Here is a 24,624-nt window from a genome sequence, read left to right on the forward strand (position 1 = left end):
CTCAACAAAAACGCAAGCAAATGGTAGAACAGCTAAAGGTCTACCTCTAAATGTTTCCAATCACCGTATAAATGGAATGAGGCACCATCTTGTTAAATTGTTACGATTTCCTGCGTGTAGTTTCAGTGAGAGGAGAATAGTTCAAATGTGTCCCATCAACAAAAAAGAACAGCACAACCTTAGTGACATGAAAAAAGCAAAACCACTGCTCGCTAATACACCTGTTCAAGTTGGAGCACAAGATACTTTCACTAAGGAGAACAAATACTGGAGACCTGGTAGGTGTTTGAATGTTTTCCTAACACATTAGTCTTATGAACTGGATGACGTCAAAGGCACAGCTTTAAGGAGCAAGAGGAGATACCATGCAAGGCAAGAGCTGATGCTACTGCTCCCCTCTTGATAGAATATGCAAGGTTATGCTTGTAAACGCAATCAATAGTTACATTCATTTAATGGCCAGTCATGTTTATGCTTTAATACCCAAGTCTGTTAAGGTTACAGTATGTGGTTCTGAATGTCCTGACCTGAAACGTGATGCAGGGAAAACATGTAGTAGTGACATGTTTGAGTAACACAGCCGGCTGTTTGATCCTGACCCTCAGTGGAGTGTGTCACAGTTATGTGAGCATTATATTTTCATTATACTCTCAAATATTTGCTTAAATATTTCAGGTTGTTGACAATCTGTCATATACTGTACTAGTCTGAATCTCTCCTGGATGTTTTTTTGCCTTGAGTCCTAAGACAGCTACACAGCACTGACTGAGAGCACTGCACACCAGATAGGACACAAGCAGATAAATGCCAAAATAAAGCACTTGAAGAATACTTCTAAACCCCTTTATAATATATTTTTTCTTGCAGACTTTTCCCTTATTTTGGCTACTACCTGTTAATAGATTCAGTTTAATTAACCACAGTCAATTAGAGATAATTAATCCCTCTGAAGCGTTCCCTTACAAACCAGGGCTACAGATTATCTCTCATTATGATCTTTCACTGTGAAGAATCTAAATAAGGAGAGAATCACAATGCCGAAAAAGGGTTATATGTCTATAAAGGGAGCTTTAAAAACTGACCACAACAGTGTGCAGCTGCAGCTGAGAGAAAATGTCCATCGACAAAAATGCCGCTCTTTAGGGAGACCATTTCTTTGCCTCTCTTTAATCTTTAATTCTCTAATCAAACACAGGTTTCTGCTGGATTAAATAAAAGTCTCATTCCACATACAGTATGTATTTAGTTACATGCATGTGCTCCTTGTTTGTGTGCACATTTAGTCAAATATAAATCTGGCAAGTTAATGCCCAAAACTGCATTATAATCAATGAGTGTTCCTCAACATGATGGACAATTTAGGTTTTTGCTTTCAAATTTTCATGGCACATTTTTCTTCTTTTTTGTTTTTTTCAGTAAAGCAACAAAACAGAGGAAATTCCAAACAAAATGACTTCTAAAGATGCGTTTATAAAGCAGGATTCTGCAAAAAGGCCTCATAAAATCAGTGATTATTACAGCCCTTCACTGTCTTCTCTCACCCACACAGATCATTCGTTATATGGACTATTGGTAGATCAGTTAAGAGCTAAAGAAATGCCTGCTGCCTTATTATGTAAGAGTGTAAGAGCTGGTGCTGATTTCTGCATGTAGTTTCAGAGAGAGGAGAATAGTTCAAATGCGTCTCCATGAGAAGAATTTAACCCCCAAACAAAACTGGCTAACTGCGTCACATTTTCGTCTTCATTCATACACACTGATACCAGATAGTGATCTAATTTGTCCCAGAGGCATGGTTAAGGTATGGCAAGAGAATCAGTTCACAAGTACAGTGAATGAACGGGTTTACTGGCTCTTCATTAGTTGTTGTATTCAATGTATGTAATTCAGATTCAGCTGGCTAACAGCACAAGTTTTAGCTCTCCCCATTGGCTCGACAGCATATGGTGTGAAGCAGTGAGTTAGCAGAGGGAGGAAATGTGCCTGTGTGAAAGTGAGAGACAGTGTGGCTGAGATGGGGTGAGACAGAGGAAGAAAGGCATAAAGGCGGGATAATATGATCGAAAGAGGAGAAATGGAGTAATAGGACGAGATGGAAATGGAGTGAGGGAGGAGAAAGTAACTAAAAGAGGGAGAGAGAGAAAATGAGAACACGAGGCGGATAATGGGAGATGGAAAGAGAGAGAGAGAGAGAGAGAGAGAGAGAGAGCGATTGAGAGAGAGGAGGAGGAGAGAGCAGGTGGCCGGCGATATACCAAACCCGCCATGAAATATTCAATCTTTAATCAGACTCCCAGCATTCCCTAACGAGGCGTGAGAAAGATGAATTAGCTCTTCGAGTTTAGGGAGCTGATCCACACAAAGCTATCTCCTGCAACACACTCACGCCAACCAGAATCAAAAAATACACATGCATCGCTGTACCAGATGTGTGCCTTTTCACACACACATATCAGAAGCTATGGGAGCGTCTGTAAGTAGCCAGCATGCGTAGCTTATTTTCACTGGGGGCGGGCGAGGAGACATATTGCGGCTGAGATTAATGGCCCACACAACGAGTTACTCAGCGAGACAGACACATGCACGTCAACAGGAAGCAAGAGATGCAAATGCAGCCGTGGCAGCATTCCCACTCAGCTCGCACTGCACTTGTGCCACATCCTCGAGAGGAAATGTTTCGAAATATTCTTAGTCCAACTGTCAAGAAAATTCAGTGAATGAAGTGAGCTGCTGCATTATTGAATCAAACTTATTTGTTTTGTTGTATAACATGCTGTCAGTATGTAGGAATACTGACAGATGCAGGATAGATTCATCCAATAAGAGGCAGGTAGAAACACAAATATAAAGTACATACAGACTGTTAGTGTTTCAGGCAGACTTGTCAAGAATACTGTCTGCAAGATGTGGGTTTTTCTTTTGATGCTGTAGGGTTTGATGGATTGGAATGAATAGCACATCAAAAAAAGTCTAGCACACTGCTTAAATGTCTGCATCAAAAATATTTATGAGCTCAGAGTCAACCACAGAAATTTCATCATGAAGATCTGGTAATACTGAAAGCCTCTCACCAATACAAATATTATGTGCAACATTACTTTATACCTCTACTCCATTTGAAATGAAAATGATTAGCCTTTTCATGTGAGATATAAGATAGACTCATAAAATCAGTGTTAAAGATTCAAGTAGCCATTCACAATCATTTTGGCCCTCAAATGAAAAACTGGTTGAAGCTGTTTGTTGACTTTCAAATAGATCTGCATTGTTAGTACTTACACCAAATGGACTTTCATTTAGGTAACTACTTAAAGCAGACAGACATCAAACTATCCAACACTGTGCAAAAGCCAAAGATATGAGAAAAGCCTTGTGTATTTCCAAAAATGCGGCAAGTAGCTGGAACAGAACAACCCAAAGGACCCAAAGGCAGTACCAGTCACAACAAGATACCCCCCAGAGGTCTAGTGTCCATGCCCTGACAGGTCAGAGCTGCTCTGCACAAAGGGGACCTACACAGTACTGAACAAGGGATTTAATGTTGTGACTGATCACTATATAAAAAAAGGAAGGGTAGTATGTGTGTATGTTCTTGGAAGTTTGAGGATTCTCCATAGTATCTTGGCTGTTTTTAAGACTGCATTTTTTTGATGTTGTGCCTGGAATCTGCTGGAACAATTTATCCTGCCTTTTCTAGTCACTGGTATGATTTCTTGATGTCGGCCACTCCCTCGATCTATCGATGGTACACCTTCTGGTAACTGCACCCCTCCAGTTCAGATCATCTTCCCTCTGTTTGCAACCATTCAGCCACACTTATACCGTCTGAACAGCATTCCGATGTCCTTGCTGTAGATCCTGGTAAGATGGATCAGTGAGTTGATGTCTTGCTCAGTCTTGGCATACAGCTTGGTGTCAGGGTTCTAGCCAGAAAAATTCCATAGGCTGGCACTTGAGGGTAACTTGTGTGATTGCCTTGGAATTTGCCTCCAGTGTTGTCTTCCAAGGCCCACTGAGTTCCTGATGAACATTATTAGCACGCTATTAGCCCTGTACAATGCCAAGAACTCCAGTATCCATGTGTGGGGTATTGAGTTGTAGTCAATCTGGCATCAGATTAGGTTCTGCTCAGGCTGGGCCACTTATTTGCGCTGCTAGGCGATCATGAAATGGTATTAGCTTCTTCAGCCAGTAGCGTGGCTCATGTCAGGCTCTAGAGCACTTCGTTCTGGAGGCTTATTTTTGGATGTGTGCCTTTGTGATGTTGACTATTTCTTGTTCCGGGAGGTTGCTGTGTTCTACTCTTAGGTCCACCAGCCACTTGGTGTTGGTGTTGTGTGACACCTTTTTCTAGTATTGTTCAGTCTCATCTCTAGGTGGGTCTGCGCTCATACTATCATTCCCTTGTAGCTGAGAGTACACCCTGGATGGGTCTTTGGAGAACAAGCCATTTATTCTCTTGGCCTCTGCTACTCTCGTGTGTTGGTTCATCCAAGTGGCCAGAGCTGTAAGCTATTGTTTCTAGAACCTCAGTTATGGACACATTGTTACACTTCTTCATCCAAGACCTGGCTCTCATGACACCCTTCTGAACTCTGTTGGCCAACTAACATCCTTCCAGGCTTCTGCAATTTTGGCTTCCAGCCTTATTTTTTCCAAGGGGCTTTCTGTACATGTATGTTTGATCATATACCCCAGTGTTTCTAGGATTACTGCGGCAGTAGCATACATCCTCCTGAGAACTCAGGGGGGAAAAAAGTATCTTTAAATGTAAGTTTTTTTGTGACCACTACAGAGGACGTAAGGACTCAGGAGGATATGAGCTCACTGGTTTCAGTGATACTGGTAGTGGGGCTGGTGCACAGAACCGTGTTCATGTCTGCAAGCCTCTCCTCTAATGGGACATAAAGGAGATGCCAGTGTCAGTGAGCTGGAGGAATTGTGCCCTTGGTTGTGTAGCTATCTTCATCCTCAGCTCAATAAATCCATGCATATGTATATATGTGTGTGTGTGTATACACACACACACACACACAAATCTCATGATCCTGATCCTCTTATTCCTCTTATGTGTCTGGATGACTTCAGTATTAATTTACAATGTAGGAAAAAAAATTGAAAGGTGAAGGTGTGTCTAAACTTTTGACTGGTACAGTACACATATAATACATATATATATAATATTCATCTTCAAATTCAAATGTTTATTTTTAATCCAACAATCTGGAGTAAAGAACTAAAAGAACCAATAAAAGCACGTGTCAAAAAAAGAAAAAAAAGCATGTGTCACTACTTCCAGACTAAACTGTAAGACTAGCATCACGTCTCCAGTGAGAAAAAGCAAAGCCACAACAGCTCTGAAGCCAAATGGTGAGTCATCTTAAATGCAACTAAATCTATCAGTTCTCTGTGTGTAGGGTGTTAAAAATAACACTGAGTACAATCTAAAAATAACTGACTGTTTTAACTAACAGGGACATTTTTTGATAGTAGACTGTGAACAGCAAAACATCTACACAAAAGTGATTTCTCTGCTGAAGCAGTTATATAACATGTGATTCTTAAAATGTGTGAATACTTTTTTTCTAAGAAACAGGTAGAGGCACTGACCGGAGACAGCCCGTGGCATTGCGGAGGACCTGGGAGGAGTGTAGGTGCAGCTTGCGGTCCTCTTGCGTGTGTGGGGAGGTGTCCCAGCCCGAGTGTGGGATGATCACAGCGTTGGTCAGAACGGCCAGGGCATCCTGGATGATGGGCATCTTCAGGGCGTCGCATGACGACAAGTTCCACAAAACACCTGAGGAAAGCAGGAAGACAGAAGTTAAAAAAAAAAAAAACAGTTCAGAGAAAAGAAAAAAAAGAGAAGCAGGAAGGAGACGGAGAGAAAGGCACACAGAAAGACATCTTCAGGCCAGAAACCACTAAAATATTTAGTAGGTTTTAGTGAGCAGCTTGATCCAAACACCGCAGCAGAGACAGCTACTAGCTTTAAAGCAATCTGAAGAGCCAGACACATGTTCTAAAAACTGGTACGACAGACCTTTGCACAGACAGTCTGACATGTTACAGGAGGTAAAGCAGGTATGGATAATGAAATTAATGATGGCCAAAGACGCCAGTGTTATAGTTTATGTGAATGTCTGGGTATTCTCCACTTTGCACGTCCTCACAAACACTCCATAAAATGCATCAACTACTCTTCTGTCCTCTAGACAAAAGTCGTCAGCGTTCACAAGTGCGTATAACTGTGGCCACAGAGGCAGGCGTAACTACAAATCAATGTAAAGGTGCTCATACTTATCACCTTCACCCTTAGATGAATGCCTCCAATCATGGGACCATAAAGGCGACTGAACTGTTTAAGTATGAAAAATATGTAAATTATAAGATCTGGGCTTCACAGTCATTAGTCATTATTAGAGATTTTGAACCGACATGTTAGACTGCACTCTCTGCGACGACCAATAAAACAATAAATGAGGGTTTACTTCACGAAGATGTGGTTCCACTACCTTCAGCAGACTTCCAGAAACTTCAGAATCAATGCCATGTTGTAGCAAAGCTGCTCTGATGTCACCTAAATGCTGTCAGGAGGATACCATCATGCTTTGTAGTACATAGTGTGGAACTAGTTCAGGTTTGACATGAATCAGCTTTGAACATACATGCTTTTTTTTTTTAATATAAATTGTTCACGTGATTTTTTTTTTTTTCATTGAATCACTGATGATGACAACACACACATACTAGGATAGACAAAAGAGAAAATTTCAACAATTACCAGGACAGAGATACATAAATCCCAACTACTACCACAGGAGTAAGGCAATTTCAATCGTTACTCTAACATCCCAAAACCAACAAGTCACTGTTGGGCTGCTGTAATTAATAGAAGTACCAAAGGCAGTAAATCACTTAGACAAAATTCCACTGCACACTTCTCCCATTCTTAATCCTCACCTGAATTGAACATACAGTGACCAGCCAACCAAGAAAATGGAGTAACTTTCCTCTTTCCTACCAATTAAGCTCCACTCCTTTACCCAGTTGCCACACACACACAAACACACATATAATAGGATAGACAAAAGCTTTAACTAATATTCACTGACTCTGTCTCTCTCTCTCTCTCTCTCTCACTCACACACACACACACACACACACACACGCACACACACACCAGTTTGAACCTATCAAGAAAAGGACAAAGAGGGTAAGAGGCAAATCACCATATTCTGACATTAAGCACTCTGATTTCTTGAGCGGTTTCGCACACGTGCAAGCGCACACTTGTACGCACAAATTGTGATAACCTTGAAGTGCTGCAACGCTGTAATTCTTGTTGACCTTCATCTTACAAATTGCCTGTGTCCTAATCTATGTACTCCTATAATTATATGTTTAAGCATTTGAGAGTGTCCACCCATAGTCATATCTGCACTTATCTAGCACTCTCCTTTATGGTAGTAATTATAGCTGTAGTAGTGGTAAAACATCCTATCCTTAGATCTGTGTGGGTGTGTGTGTTTGGAATGAGGCGTCCTCTCTTCAGAGCTGTGTTGTTCACTCACGGCTGAGCAGCGACTCTGTAATTACAGCTTCTGTTATCTGTCTTTGTGAGTTTGTCTAAATTTGTTCTCATATGCGTTTGTGTGTACATGTCTTTGAGTGCCATCTAAGCCCCCTTGACGAATCAGTCTTAACCCTGCCTGCTGTTTGGACTCAGTGTGTTTAAGAGGGCGCAGTGCCTGTTTGTGGTCAGAAGGAATTTTTAAATGATTTGCTTCTGGTTTCATGGCAGCAATTAGCTGGGACTGTCATGTTAGCAAAAGTGACTTCTTGCCACTTCATTTTATCTCCTGCTCAACAGGCCAAAGAAGGCTTGCTGGTTCTTTTTTCCTTCAGTAACCTTGGCATTTAATATAATAATTCTAGCTGGCTTTGGCATCTATGAGTCAGTGAATGTTGGTGTATTTCTTTATGAAAAGAGATTTTTATTCTGCCGTAGTTTTATAAAGTGAATCCTCCAATCTTATATAAGTTTAAATGAACAAACCAACACCCATTGACAGCCTTAACTATTAACTGCTCACTTTTAACTCTTTGAAGGTACCATTTGCTTAGCTCACATTAGCTTGACGGCATTACTGGATACAGTAAAAAACTACATCTCAGCAATTCTAAAAATGCCTTATTTACACTTCTTATCTTGTTAGCTAGCAAAGCCAGCTGTTATATCCAAGGACAGCCTAACTAGGGTTTTGTTCAGAGATAATAAAGGATAAGCTCTAAAGGTATCAAGTTGCTAACATCACAGTAAACAACTCCAGTATGTAACAGTATGATTAATCATTTTTTTCTCTCTTTTTCTACAACTGGATCTCAAATATGCACAAAACATTAACTACATATATATATATATATATATATATATATATATATATATATATATATATATATATATATATATATATATATATATATATAAACCATTCTTGGAGTGGACAGGTTTATGGAGCAATGCTAACAGTTAGTACCTGCTTTTAAGCTAAGATTAGCTAAGTGGGATAGTCAGGGAGCTGACGAAAGTAGACAGGACTACTGGGAGGCTAGGCATACAGCAAAGAGAGGCTGAGTGAGCTGTATGTGAGGCTGGACACTAAAGAAAGAAAAAAATGACTTGAATCAATTGGCTAGGCAGCGAGATCGAGCTGGAAAGGATGCATAGCAGGTTAGGGTGATTAAGGAGAGAAATGGAAATGTGCAAACAGGTGAAGAGAATGTGTTAAGAAGATGGAAGGAGCACTTTGAGGAGGTCTTAAACAGGGAAAATGAGAGTAGGAGGTCGGATGGAGGACAGTTAATGAATCAGGAAGTGCAGAGAACTAGTAAGGAGGAAGTGAGGGCAGCTATGAAGAGGATGAAGAGTGGAGAGGCACTTGGACCAGGTGACATGCCTGGATATACCTGGAGGTTTCAAGATGTCTAGGAGAGGGGGCAGTGGACTTTTTTGACTGTTCAGATTGTTTAACAATTTGAGAGAAGGAGGATGCCTGAGGAATGGAGAAGAACTGAAACTGGTACCAATTTTCAAGAACAAGGAGCAACTACAGAGGGATAAAACTGATCAGTCATACCAGGGAGATATGGAAAAGAGTGCCCAGAAAGTTGATTCTGTTCATCTGGACATAGTGTGATTTGTTCAGCTGAGACTGAATAAGTCACTTGGATGAGTGATGAAACATTTCTTCCGCTGGAAATGCTACTTCCTGAACCGGCTTTCTGGGATTTCCTTACCTGGATGATTGAGCATGCATCAAGACATGGTAAAGTGTTGTTGAAGCTAGGTTAAGGAGACAGGTGATGATCAATCAGTGATCAGCAGCATGGTTTATCGCGGATTGATCAAGAACCCTGAAAGAGCACTACAGATGCGATGCTTGCTGTGAGAGTGCTGATAGTATAGAGAAGGTTCAGGATGTGCACTGTGTCTTTGTGGGTCTAGGCAAAGTATATGATAGGGACGGGACAGCAACACAGTGGCAAGTTGTGCAGTAGGAGTGATAGATGGGTTCAAGGTGGAGGTGCAATTACATCAGAGATCGGCTGTGAGCCCCTTCTTGTTTGCAATGGTAAAGGACAGGCTGAAAGATGAGGTCAGGCAGGAGTCTCTGTGGACTATGATGTTTGCAGATGTGATCTGCAGGGAGCAGGTGGAAGAGAGCCTGGAGAGGTGGAGGTATGCTATGGAGAGAAAAGGAATGAAGTCAGTAGGAGCAAGACAGAATACATGCGTGTGAATGAGAGGGAGATAAGTACAAAGGTGAGCATTCAAGGAGTAGAGATGGTGAGGGTAGATGAGTTTAAATACCTGGGATCAACCATCCAAAACAACAGACAATTCACAAGAGAGTGCAGGCAGGCTGGAATGGATAGAGATGAGTGTCAGGGGTGATGTGTGACAGAAGGATGGCAGCAAGAGTGAAAGGGAAGGTTAACAAGAGAGACCTGCTATGATGTATAGTTTGGAGATGGCAGCTCTGACAAAAAGACAGGAGGCCAAACTGGAGGTGGCAGAGATGAAGATGCTAAGATTTTCACTGGGAGTGACACCAGATTACACCAGAGGGACAGCTCAGGTTGAGCAGTTTGGAGACAAAGTTAGAGAGGCAAGGCTCGGATGGTTTGGATGAGGAGGGATGGTGGATATAATGCACAAAGGATGCTGAATGTGGAGCTGCCAGGCGGGAGAAAAAGAGCAAGACCACAGAGAAGATTAATGGCTGCAGGGAAGGAGGACAAACAGAGGGCTGGTGTGACAGAGGGGAATGCGTGAGACCAGATGTGATGGAGGCAGATGATTCGACCCTTAAAGGGAGCAGCCAAAAGAAGAAGAAGGTAGGCAATAAGTTCTCAGATGTAAATTACCTGAAACAGATGATTTCTCTGTACATATATTTTATCAGTCAAAAGTTTGGACACAGTGTGTCCAAACTTTTGACTGATAGTGTATAAGGATAGTTCTGGTTATGTAGGTTTTTAAAGATTTCTGACTATGACTCAAAAATATTTAAACAAAATCCACTTGTCAAAGGCCAGCAAGATCTCTTTCAAGAATCAATGTCTTTATTTCTCTGGCTACTCATACCCATCTTATGAGACAGATATTCATTCCATGTTGACATTTGGGCCACGCATACACACACACACACACACACACACACACACACACACACACACACACACACACACACACACACACACACACACACACACACACACACACACAATACTTGCCACAACCCATGTTAAGCATGCTTCATGACTTCTGGGCAAGATGAGGCCTACATAACACTTGGCAGAGTGGTGACTGAGTTCTGCCATAAGCAGCCCAGATTAAAGGCCCAAATGTGTCTGCTATGTGGGGAAAGTAGTTCCTACATACAACTGTATTCAGTAGAGTATGCAGAATAATCTGGAAATGTTTCCTGGAAAGTCAGAGGGTGGTGTGTGTGTGTGTGTGTGTGTGTGTGTGTGTGTGTGTAGAGACAAAATGTGTTGCTTGTAATTTGCAGTTAATCCATGCATGTATGTATGCCTGAATCATTACTAAAATGTTTTTAAGTGCTGTCCATGCCAGTAAAGCATTTCCTAATTTGTGAACACCACAGAGGCTGCTTATTGTGATGAAAATAATGAATTAGGCCTACATCCTGCAAAATCTAAAAATAATACTTTTAATGTCCTATGGCTGTCCTGCGGCTAAACTGTTGGAGCACAGTGTGCAATTCTCCATTGTTATATATCACACATTAGTTATAGCCTGTAAACATGCAAGGTAATGTCATTTTTCATATTTTACAATGGCCATAAAATATCTTTGCAATTGGGGAATATAAATATCTATTTTTATATCCTTAAACTCAGTAATGTCTGAATAACACCTTTGGTTGTGTTCTTTTCAGTAGTAAATTCGGTCAGAGGGTTTTATGCAATTAACAGGCACTGTTCTAATGAAAGACAGTGACTCTCCCACTAATGGTAACCTTGCATATCAATTTAAAATGCATGCTACATCAGTGAATAAGTAAGAAATAACCATGTATTGCATGTCAAAAATGTAACACATGATGTCATGCTGCAGCTGCAAGACAAAGACGACTTTTCCCCATCCTGAGCAAAGTCAGCTGTTTGCCAGAATCGCTACTGGCTGAGCAGGGTATGACATCATCTCCCTGAGGTGAAAGGCAGTGGGATTTTATCTTTGATTTGAAACATACACACACACACGCACACACACACACACACAGACACACGCACGCGCACACACACACACACACGCACACACACACACACACACACACACACAGACACACACACACACACACACACACACACAGACACACGCACGTGCACACACACACGCACGCACGCGCGCGCGCACACACACACACACACACACACACACAAATACACACACACACACATAATAACCACTCAGTGTACACTGGCTCATGTTGTTGCTTTGCTCACACACATGGATTCAGACATGCACAAAACACTTGCATCCAAACTCTTAAAGCCCCCCACAAACACGCGCGCACACACACACACACACACACACACACACACACACACACACACACACACACACACACACACACACACACACACACATCCAGTCATGAGTGTGCGACAGATGAAGGAGGTTAATTGCCTCAGCCTTACATCATGAGTGGCAGCAGGAGGTTGTTATGTGGAGGGAGGGGAAATGAATATGTTGGCTATGTCTCTTTGTCTGTGAAGCCATTTCCCATCTCTCATTTGCAGCGTACTTTCATCCCACTGTCACATTTCTCCCTTCTGCAACACGTTCCTTTGTCCCCCCCACTTGATCTCTCTCTCTCCCTTTCTTTTCATTTTTTATTCTTCAAGCCTCCCGGTGTATTTTAGCGTTGACATGTCCTTGTGTGCACCTCTTTGAATCTGAGACCTTCAGTGGTGACCATTTTGATTGTGTGTCTATCTTTCCACAAGCATGATGTTTAGGGATTAAGTAATAAATGTAGTCACCAGGCTACAAATACATTTAAATACATGTGACTAGGACTGAAATTATGGTTCTCAGAAAATCAACACCTGCCGGACACCAGCCACCTCCAGGCAGGTGGGAGTTTCTGCAACATCAGCCTTTAACCATTGATGTTCCCCTGACCTGCCATGCTTGAGTAAAATACAGGAAACTAAATGAAACTTTGGCATTCATTTTAATGAATTTAGATGAATTTCAACCATTCACTAATTTGCCGGCTGAGCAATATTCTGTTGATCAAAGGTCTAAAAGTTTTTTAAATGGCTCACAGCTTGCAATCAAAGTGGCTGCCCAGAGGTTGAGGGTGTTGCCCTTTCAACTGGGTCACCATTGGGTCACCACAACTACTCACCATCAGTTGCTGAAAGCAAGAAAAAATTCAGTGCAATCGCGGTGCAACCACTGATTTTTCCTAGTTGCAAGGAAGCTGTCGTCCTCTTTGTACTCTAGTGCGACTGAACCGTAACTCTGCTGCAGCACAGTGAGAAGGTTCTGGGTTTAAATCTGTTGGTTATCTGAGGAGTTTGTTTCAATAAACTTTTCTCTGGGTGGGGATACACTTAACATGTGCACTTTACTCTATTTTGAAGCTACCTGTACCTGAATGTTCCCAATTTAAGCAAAAACTGCACACTCTACTTCAGTGCATTCAATTAATAGCTTTAGTTATTGTTTCCTTACAAAAAGCATGAACAAAGTAAAAAAAATAAATAAAAAATACAACACACTGTTTCATAATCAACCATATGGTTAAACCCTCCTGCCCAGAGGGGAGTAAGGTATCTGCCCTATATCTGCTACATGCATCACTGCACCCAACTCTACTGACTTTACTCCTTTATTTGAAAAGTCAAGTGAACATTGTAGGAAGAAATACACAAACCAGCAAAGATGTCTTTGGTCCTGTCTGTTAGTTTTTCTAGCTTTTTGTCTACTGTAGACCTACAATTGCTATAAGCTGCAACAAGCAATCACTTTCAGGAGCTGCTTGTATTCAAGTTACATATGTAACATCTCTGGGGAGCCCACGCTGGTGGTTTGACCTTGAGAACAGCAGGGGGCCTTTGTAGCGAGAGAGACCACCCTCCTGTGGCAGACACTGTGTACACCACCTGCCTTCTGAGTGGCTCCGTAGACGGCGGATGAGTCCTTTGAACAACTCCGAGGATAAATCAGTTGTCACCTTTACTAATTGCTGAAATTGTGCAGCAGAAACAAAATGCAGATTACAGCCGAGGGAGCTCTCAAGACCACTGGTGACACGCTGAGCCAGCTGTCTTGCAGCTGAAAATGACCCAGCTCACATTTTTATCCCTTATATGACACAGATTTCTTCAGCAGAGTGAGCAGCTGCACAAAGAGGCAACGTTCACTCTTACAGAATAAGACTTGAAAAGCATGTAGCCTACATGCAGTTTTTCTGTATACTCAGCCTACAGAATTCATTACAAGGGCTTCACAGTTTCAAAGCCATAACTTCACATGTACTACATGTGTAATTTATGGTGACTCATTTAATAGTTTGCTAAGTTTTCTTGATGTTATAGTGATACTGCGGGTGTCATGATAACCTTGCATTGATGAAAACCGTGATATTTAAAGATGAAATATCAACAATGTGTGAGTAATATTACAAATAACTGCATAATACAGACTCACACCTCAGCTCAGTGTAACTACATTTTTAATAAATGTATCCAAAACGGCAAAAGACAATAAATAAAGTTTACTGTGATTTTTTTTCTTCTTTTTAAGCACAATAATCATGAAAATCTGATATAGTGACAGTCTTAATCTGCATGGCTTTATATTATTGTAACAACTATCCTATCCTAAAGTTGCACTGCTGCAACTGCTGACAATGCTACGTAATCCCCGCAGTGACACATTTATATCCTCAAATGAAAAACACAGGTGTCAGCTTTACTCTGTTTTCATCATGATTACTGTAATAACCTGGTCTACACAGGCCTATGGCTGTGTGTGTTAATGAGCCACAGCCATTGTGAGTAATCATGTTTACACAGTTTGGGTCCATTAATGACTTTGTCACTGGAAATACCACAGGGAGGCAGTTTACGTAGTTTATGTCAAGGTCAGCCAGAGTGGTTTTGCAAAATGGCTAAAAGCAAGAAAGAAAGCAAGACGGAAGGAAAGAAAAGATTATGGCATAAAGTTTGGGGGTATTATCCTTTTCTTGTCACAGCAATGAGGTTCAATCTGATTTTAATGAATGGAAGTATTATTTACCTGTAATTATGAAAGAGGCTCGATATTTTCTTAACAGAGGAATTGAATTAAAAAATCCTTTTAAATGGACTGAAAAGATAATGAGCACAGTATAACTCAAGGGAACAAAACTGCTGTATGTTAGCATAATTAACTTTGGACGTGGCATCTTAGCTTTGTATGTGTGTGTTCATACACAAAAAGCATCTTTTTGCATCCTTCAGTTTATTTCTTGTGCAGCTTTATGTACCTCATATTATGTGTTTTCATGCATTGGTCTATTAGCTTTCTGGAAGATGTTCCTTAACTATTTAATTCTGTTAATAATCCAGAATTTTTCCGTTAGTCCTTCATTTTTCATCTGAGTTCCTCACTCTGTCAAGCTGATGCCCTCTTTCGCTTTGCTCTGCCAAAACTAGATGAGCACTGTGTCTGGAATGAATCCAGACTGCAGTGAGTTCCCATCAGTATGACTCTGACAGCTTCCATATCTGCTTTTTACCAATGTGAGCAGTCCGGACCTGTCGCTTACGGTGACGTGTGCTCCTGTGACTAAATAAAAAAAGTTGTGTTGTAATGACAAGTGGAACCACAGCTACTGACAGAACGCAAATCTGCAAAGGGAATAAAGAAGTTAAAGAAAGCACAGCAAGCTGTGAGTCAGAGGAGGCCCATATCATGTTGTTAGCACTCTTCTGTAGCTCAGCTTAACTTCTCATTTTCACCAACATGTTCACACCAGCAATAAATGGACTTCATATAGTAAAATGACTAAAACCATAGGCAGGTAAAGCCTGGGGTTAATACTGCTTGCAATTTTCTCCACTGAATGCATTATGAGCCATTATTTCCCCCTGCTTCCAAGTTAATCTTCATATTACATCTACACTATTTTGCGATCTCTATATATTGAACACTTCCGTTCCATCCATCCATCCATCCATCCATCCATACATCCGAGACAACCTGACCTCTCCCCAGCAACCCAAGTCCAACTTTTCTTTGTTCCCAAGCCACCCAAGAGACATAATCTGGCCTGGGTGTGCTGGGCCAGCTCTGAGCTTTCTCTCATGAGGACATGCACACAGCACCTCACCGAGGAGGAATCCTAATCAGATACCCAAACAACCTCCAGTGGCTGCTTTTGATGTCATGGAGCATCCATCCAGCTCCCCTTCCTCCACCAAAGGATGGCTGGGCTCCCCTATCCATCCTTTGGTGGAGGACGGGTGGCTGGGCTGGCTCATTTCCGCCGCTTGTATCTGCAATCTCATTCTCTCGGCCACTACCCAGAGCTTGTGGCCATAGGTAACAGCATGAATGCATATCGACCAGTAAACTGACAGCTTCTCTTTCATGCTCATAAATAAATCATTACAAAATGAACATTATGTTGTATTCAGGAAAAACTGAAACTATTGGGAAGTGACTGCTGAGATCAAAGAGGGAGTCAAGCGCTATCTTCCCACAGACTTCTATGCAAGCGGATGTCTTGTTGCAACCAGAGGAGTTTCCTCATGCTGACCATTAGAAAGAATACAGGTGTAGAGCACTTTTGCACGGGCTTCACTTTTCAGACCCGGAAGCAACAGAAAGTTTATTTTTTATCCGTCATTTGCAAAGTCTGTTGTTCAGACCATCTCTGCAGCTGTCGGATACATGTCCATAAAGCCCTATACAGACACTGATGGTTCATTCATACTGCATGAGAGTATACTTTTCCTGACCAAGCGCACTGGCCAAATTCCTCCTCCACTGCAACTTAGCTTGTCAATTTTAGCTTGTCAATTTTAACATACTGGAAGCAAACTTTCGCCTACTTCCAAGGTGCATTGAGGAGAACATTGGTCTAAAGAGATCGAAGCTTTATACTTGGCCAACACGTTTCGGCCTGTGGCACAGCCTCAGGCCGAAATGCTTTATTACTTGACCTGTGCTGTTCTATGGTGTGTCCTGTGCTGGCTGATGTGCTGGAAGAATGCTTTATCCTTTTATCTTTCAGTCACATGACGTAAAACTATGAACAGCAAACAATCAAAATCCACTCTAATGCTGCCTCCATTCTGCAGGGGTAGTGTTGATATTTGACGTTTTAAATCTGCTTTATTCCATCTAAATAATCATTGTTAGTTCTAAAGAGGGAAGGTAAAAAGACAGTTAGTGAACAGAAAGACACTGAAGAGCACAGGGCAACAACCTTGCTTGTGACTTTTTGTGCCATCAAGCAAGCTGCACACGCGAGAGAGAAAAAGAACGCGTGCGTTTGTGAACTAGCCCTCTGTGCATGTTTGTATGCGTGTGCGTATCTGAGTCTGCGGCTAGCAAGGCAGGCAGCTTGACTTCCCACTGTGATCCTGATTCAAAAAGCTCACCAGAGAGCAAGCAAGAGCCAGAGAGGGCAGGCGATACAGAGAAAGAGTGGGGAAAAAAAGGGAGATGGAGAAAGGCAAAGAGGACAGGGGAGAGACAGGAGAAAAAGGGGAGACCAATTACGAGAAGCCAACCGCAGAGGGATAAGAGAGGGAGTGAGAGAAGCTGGCAAACAGAGAGGGGGAGAGAGTTATTTCCTCTGGGTCTTTGAGAGAGAGAAGAGAGAAGAGCATGGTCTGTCTGCGTCCGGTCGGTCGTTCAGCTGATTAATTTGTGACAGGAGGGATTTCTGTGCTTCGTGCCTTGAATTGCTTCTCTAATTTATATGGTAATCTTCTTTAAGACTCTAGCAGCATACAAAACCCTTTTATTTCCATCTCTACTAAGCCTAAAACCTTTTCTAGACTCACTACACACATATGCATACTCAGAAATGCACACATGGGTCAAACTCTACACCAAATGTGACTGCATGCTGGCATTGAGATCCTCCTCAGTTTAACCTTTCTGATAAGATTTTCCTGCTAGTATTCAGAACGTATTACCCCAAATAATACCTAAACTGTTTGTCTCTCACTACTATCTCATACCAGCCTGATGTGTGAAGTGCTGCTGTAAATAATATGGAAAGTGGGTAAAGGCTCAAGGGCAGCTTTTATATGAGGAGACAGTTTGAAGAAAGGGAAAATAAGTTTTCAGAGTTACAGGTAAGCTGGATTGAAGAGTCTTCTAATGTCTCCAAGAGTTTTTTGGCTGGTTGGAAGATTGCTGTGAAACTGTGTTAGAGATCCTGGATAAAATCAGGATGCTGTTTAAAACTTGCTTTCATATTTGTGAAACAGAAGAAGGAATTATTTTACTGCATTTTCCAAATCTAGGTCTAGCCTAAATATCCCACGTAGTTGCATCAAACAAAAGATTTGCTTGACACTGTGGCATCGAAACCATCGGGGTAAGATTCTTCCATTGACTGTGGATCCTCCTGGATCCTCAATCTAGTCCAAATTTGACATGTCTAAGTGGTGCTTTCATGTAATCTGCTGCTAGATTAAAAAAAAATACTATAACAGCTCTGAAATCATCAGGAATATTCGGTTGTGTCTGATTCCTTTGGGTTCTCCGGGTTGGGGAGGGTGCAACCATGGATTGGGTTTGTTCTCCTGCATCCCACATATGCTTGATCTGATTGGGATCTGATGCGCTAGGAGGCAAAGTCAACACCTTGTTTGTCGTGTTCTTCAAGCCCATCCTGAGCATTTTTTCCTGCATGCAAGTGACACTGTCCTGCCGGGGGGGAGGCCACTGCCAATGGGAAGTGCCACTGCAATGTGAATAAGGGTTTTCGGTCTGCAACAATATGTAGGTCAGTAACAACCACATCAATGGTAAGACCCAAGGATTCCCAGAGAACTCGATCTTCATTATTATTGGCTTCATTTGTTAGTGGTATTAATGTTGTGACTGATTGGATTACATATCTTCACAGACTGACTACTGACTACTATAGAAGGCATAAATCATAGGAAAAATATCGTTCTCTTTGCAGCCCCACAGCAGAGATGTTTTCATGAGTACTTGTGCTGGTAAGAAAAAATCCATATTTCTCATTTGGCCCATGGACTGGAAACACCCCACCCCCCGGGAGTTTCTGGCTGTAGATCAGTTTGAAAATTGAGTAACATTCCTCGTCTGGCTCCATCATCTCTCCATCCCTCTCAAGGGGTGAGAGTCTCTGGCCATCCATGTAAATTCTAATCAGAAAAGGGGATTGTCAGGTTACAGTAAATGCTGTAAAAAAAAAAAGAAAAAAAAAAGAGAGGTGTCGCTGGTAATCCTGTAATTTATCTGAGTTTACAACTCTGACCTCCATGTGGATTATAACCTCAAATTAGACCATCCTGAATACAATTTCTATGAAGATATTTGTGTTTACTCAGAGGATACAATCACGCCGTGGATACAAGTGCAGCGCAGACCTCTGCACAGAAGCTCGGTTTGTCGAGTCAACAGCATTTGAGTGCTGGGAAGTAGGCAGGCGGTAAACAATTCTCTCCTCTGTGTGAGTGTGTGTGCGTGTGTGTGTGTGCGCGCGTGCCTCGGATTTTGAGCTGAAGTGTAAACTGTTTCTTGGACTGTTCTGCGTGAATGTAGTCATATTTGTTATGTTCATGAGGGGGAAAATAGCATATGTGTTTGAGCGACTGTATAGGAACTGCATGAGTGCAGCAGTGCATTTGTATGCAGGACTGTGTGCAGGAAGGAAATCCATGATCCTAAATTACTGTTTGATAGTATTTGTTACATGATGCGTTCAGAATACTGTCTTATTCCCTCCATGCAGAGTAATAATCAGGTATTAAAATGATTGAGAATATGAATCCCCCTAAAACCCCATTCTCTAAAAATCTCTTATTTGACTTTTTTTTATTAATTCAGACAGACGTTGAGTTCGATTTTCTGCATGTTTTCTCTGGAACTAGCTGACCTTTTCCTTGCTAGCTCTTTTTTCAAAAGGCTGCCAAGTATGGCACATGCACTGATCGAGGTTACTACTACTACTCTGACTACAACAGATGTAGGATTTATTGTGCCTTATTTTAGTTGCATCTGATTTATGACTGTATGTTTCATGTTGGTTAAATTAAAGGAGATTTCAAAATGACTCCAAAGTGTCTCTTGTCCATAGAACCCAAAGCTGTTTATTTTGACCTTACAGTTTAGCTGTCGCTGATGACTAAATTTGGAGACTTCTTTCAGACAGAACTTTCCAACAAGCCTGATGCTTGTTGAGGTTAACTAAAGTCTCTACATAACTCTATATACATACAAAATATGTCTCTATCTTTTCTATGATTAGTGCCAGGTTCTATCGAGTTTCCAGATAACCTCCCTGGTAATCTTTATTGTACTGTGAACATTTCAGTTTTAGAGTCTAAACTTTTTCTTAAGGACCCTTTTCAATCTGAAGCTTAACGAGCTGATTATTTACAGATTTTGCACACGCAATGTGCTACAACAGCTGCACTGCTGCTTCCTACAGGTGCTTTTTTTTTTCAGGAAAAGGATATACATTTGTTTAGCTTTCTAGGAATCATGGTGAGTATTCACAATTGATGGCAACATCAAAATACAGTACAGTACATGGGTGAGTACTGGGTCACCTATACATTACGCCTACAGGAGCTGCTCAGCCATGGAAACCCATGCAATGAAGATCCTGCCAGGCAAGGAAGGTGCCAGCAGGCAGTCTTTGTGCAGAGGGGGAGGTTTGGAAGTCTGCAGTTACTGAACAGTTGAAGGTGGAAGGAGGGAAGAAATTTCACAAACTGACTTGTTGCAATGGTGTCATCGTATTACGCGCTTTAGAATGACCCATTCTTTCACAAATGTTTGTAGGAGGCGTGGCCTATGTGTGTTACCTGTGAGCAGCTCTCTGATCTCCACGTCTGTGGTCTTGCGCAGCAGTCGTACCAGAGCGGGTATGCCTCCGCAGTTCTTCAGGGCGATTTTGTTGTCATCGTTGGCTTTGCCGTACACCAGGTTCCTCAAGGCTCCGCAGGCGCTGCGGTGCACGTCAGTCATCCGGTGGTCCAACAGGTCCACCAGCAGCTGGATTCCACCCTGCCGCCGGATCTAAGAGCAGAGAAAGGATGGAAGGATGGAAGTTGGGCTTCATCGTATAATAATGGTGTTTTTCTTTTGCCTCAAAGATATTAGCTTTTTTTATTTTTTATTTTTTTAATCCCAGTTTCCTCCCCAAAAACCTCGTTATCATGTCAACAATATTTTTTACCTTGCCAGTGCTAAAAGAAACAAACAGTCTACACTACTACTACAGTATCCTACTCACTGATGCAAAGTTTATTTAAATGCCAGCCACTGCACTTTCTGTCCTATCAGCCCTCTGTGTCTGCAGCCCTCCCTGCTTTCCTCTGTCTAGACAAAGAGAAAATGTAGGGCAGACTGGCTCCTCTCCATAAAAACAAAAGAAGTGAAAGAGATTGCACAGAGATATGGTCGCAGTGCTTGTCTATCACCACTTCTGTACCACAGCATTAAGCCTTATTATGCTGATGCTTTGCGCTCGAAAATCTCAAAATGGATGCTGGTTGTTTACACAATTAGTTGTTTACACAATTAGCAACTACATGTGTAATTTCATGTTGGGTGAATAACGCCGAGCAATTTAAAAAAAACAACAACAACAACAAAAAAAAAAAAAGCAGCACAATTACAAGTGCATTTAAATAAACCAAAACACCCTCACAGTAATACAGCCAGCAAAGTAATTATTGTAGCTTTAGCTCATCGGACTGGAGAACAAATGTATGGCGAGTAACTGGCTTTTTTTTTTTTTTTTTTTTTTTTTTGTCATTCACTTGTGTTTTTATTAACAATTTAAAAAACTGGGTCATGCAGCAGGACAAAAGAATCCAGATGTTGCAACAGCCCAGACCTCAACTCGAATAAACTGCTGGGACCTCAAAGAAATGTCCACATACTGTATCTCAGTGAAGTGAAGCGAGACTGGGCCAATATTCCTCCACAACACTGTGAGAGACTGACTGAGACGGTCACAAAGAAAACAGCTTCAGGCTATTGCTGCTAAAGGTGGTCCTACCAGGTACTGAATCATGGGGTGTCCTTAGCTTTTCTCGTGACTGTACTTGGTTAAGTTTAAACACTAAATATGTTTTGGTAAGATTTAGAAGGAAAAAAAAAATTGTGTGGTTCCAACACATCCCTTCACAACAATCTCGCAAGTTGAAAAATGACACTTGCGCAGTGCTTTTATGCCAAGGGGTCCCTTACAAGTTTATATATGTGACAGTGAGCGAGTGACAGATCCATCTTGCTAATGTCGAAACCTGGGTTTCACGCGCAGACACCAAAGGACATCTTGTGCGTAAATTGGGAGAAGCCAGCGGCTTTGGAGCAACAGCAGTATTCGACACCCTGGGAACAAGAACGGGCTGATAGCTCTCTGTCTATTATTTCACCGCTCAGGCATCTTTCTCAAGGGCAAGAACAGCTCGGCCTCTGGGTTGTAGTTTTCACAGCCCTGCACTAAACGCTGCCATACTTCATCAGTCATCTTACTCACCCGCGTCTCTCCCTCACTCTATTTTTAATGCCTGGTGGCTGATTGCTGTTTGAAGAACTTTGTTTGCCCTCAAATCCATTGCCTCCATGGGGATTAATAAAGTGAATACAGCTGAACTGAGTTGACATTGAGGAGACAGATGGAACGGTTTTCTGCAAGACACTGAGTATTGATGGCTCCAAAGGACAGGAGGAGCAAGTATAGGAACAGGGTGATAAGCAGAACGGGGTTAAATGATCCTAATTAGGAGTTCATGCCTTCTGATGTGGAGTGCGGCGCTCATGCAGGTGCGACTGAATGGGGCGGAGTTTATCGGAAACAAAGACATGTCTCCATACGTCATTTATTGGTGTAACGTGTGCACTCAGTGACACCTTCACATAGTGCAGTGCAGAAACACACTGCAGTTCTCTTTGTTAATAATGTAAGAAAGACAATGAGATAAAGCAGGATTCCTAAAATTCACAACCAGCCTGCTCAGCATCTGACCTCTCACCATGGATGGGGCTAACCAGGTGTTCTTTATCCTACAGTACACAAATGAAGAGCACAGAATAAGCCTTCATCATTATTTTCCAAAATAGTGATGAAAATAGCAAAATAGGTTTAACCATCTCAGTGCAAACAAATCAAAAAGGTTTTTCAAAATGTATATTTTGGTATTTATGTCACATAAAATCTCTTATACAAAGCTAGACTGCTCATTGGTCTCTGGTACCACATAACTCCTCTTCCTCCTCCTATGAAAACACAGCAGCAACCAGCTAGCCAACTCATCTTTAAAAGCAAGAGGAATAAGGAAGAAAAATAAAGCAAGCAGAGGAGCAGCTGTTATTCTCATCTACAATTAACCCCGTGCTTGCTTTATCTTTATTGTTGTGTTAGGAAGCAATGACACCTGCTACAATATGTACAAATGAAATCACAATATTGGACTTTATTTTTACTCTCGGTTAAACTCGCAAGATGCAACAATTAATTAGTGAGCACAAGAGTGGCAGCTATTTGCATGCAGGTGTCCTCCATTGGAAAAATGAATACAAAAAAAAAAAACTGCACGGGATGTGAGCACAGCCAGGCCAGAGCTAAAGCATGATGAGCTTTCAGTTAATTAGATCAATTAGCAAACAGCTGTGGTGGAAAAGAGCATCAATATACAGTTACAACAGCAAAACATCTGTCTAAATATTGGGCAGGCCCCCCACGTGCTGCACAACAGCCACTGGGTCGTGGACATCTGGGGGTATTCTGTGTTATCTGGCAACACTTTGGGCTCTTTGTCATGTTCCTCAAACATGCTCGCACAATGGCGACCTTTGGGTTTCCGAGCATCGGGCTCATCCGGGTGCATCCCGTGGCTGTTTGATTGAATTGGGATGTGGGGAGTTTGCAGACCAGGTCAGTACCTTTGGGAGTTTTTGGGAGCCACTGCAGTGCAGTTTCTGCGGTGTGGCGGGGTCCAGCATGAAAGCTGGGACCCACGGTTCCCCAGCAGAGCGCTTGTGGCTAGTTGGTGTAACTGATGAAGAATAGTCATTAATAATATATATTTGGCTTTAAAGACTCAAAAGTTTTCTCCCATGATCAAAGATGATAGTGCCTGGGACCATTTAGAGCAACTCAGGCATTAACAAGTGGTGGCAGTAGCAGTGAAAAGAGACTTTATCAGACAATTTGGACCACATCCGAGAATCGGGTCTCACTTGTGCTGTAAAGTGAGCTTACTTATCTATTACTTCTCCATTTGCGTAACACGTTGGCACCAGATCCACTTTTTATTCTTCTGTTGCTCTTAACTGCTTTACTGTTTCATTTACTATCCAGCTTTTATTGTTTTTATCTCAGTTAAGTCACAGTCATTTCTTCTTTTACTTTTTTTTTTACATTTTCCATGTAATCACACTCTTTTTATTTCCTGTGATCTGATTAAAAATGTCTGTTGCTGTATATTGTTTTCAGGAAGAAAAAAAAAGCACACTGTGAGGCATGTCTGTGAAAAGCACTACATGAATAAAGACTATTGTATGTTCAGAAATGTCCATATCTGTAATTTTAGGAAGGCCCTCTGAAAAGATAACTGATGCACTGCAATGCTAGAATGACCACAGGTGCTACGCTCCAGGAACGTTACTGGTGAACTCGCACAAAAAGGCACTGTGAAGATACTGCAGTATTATTTCACCATGTGTCTGTTCCAGAAGTATAAAAAAATATTTTTATGTGAGCACACATACACACACACACTCACCCACTCACTTTTTTATAAAGCACCTTGCTCTGAAATCTTCCTCGCAGCCCTGAAAGCACTGACGAAACAGCGTTCAGCGAA

General features: G+C 41.7%; 1 protein-coding gene across 5 annotated transcripts in view; it reads right to left on the reverse strand.

Moving 5' to 3' along the window:
* Positions 1–24,624, reverse strand: part of ctnnd2b (catenin (cadherin-associated protein), delta 2b) — a 194,722-nt gene that overhangs the window by 26,221 nt on the left and 143,877 nt on the right. For all 5 annotated transcript variants that reach the window (XM_030752045.1, XM_030752044.1, XM_030752042.1 and 2 more), the window contains 2 exons: positions 20,611–20,824; positions 5,611–5,797 (listed from right to left, as the gene is read on the reverse strand). In XM_030752045.1, the coding sequence (XP_030607905.1) occupies positions 5,611–5,797; positions 20,611–20,824 (401 nt within the window). The remainder of the gene's footprint in view (positions 1–5,610; positions 5,798–20,610; positions 20,825–24,624) is intronic.

The sequence above is a fragment of the Archocentrus centrarchus genome, chromosome 17 (assembly GCF_007364275.1).
Source record: "Archocentrus centrarchus isolate MPI-CPG fArcCen1 chromosome 17, fArcCen1, whole genome shotgun sequence".
Classification (NCBI taxonomy): Eukaryota; Metazoa; Chordata; class Actinopteri; order Cichliformes; family Cichlidae; genus Archocentrus; species Archocentrus centrarchus.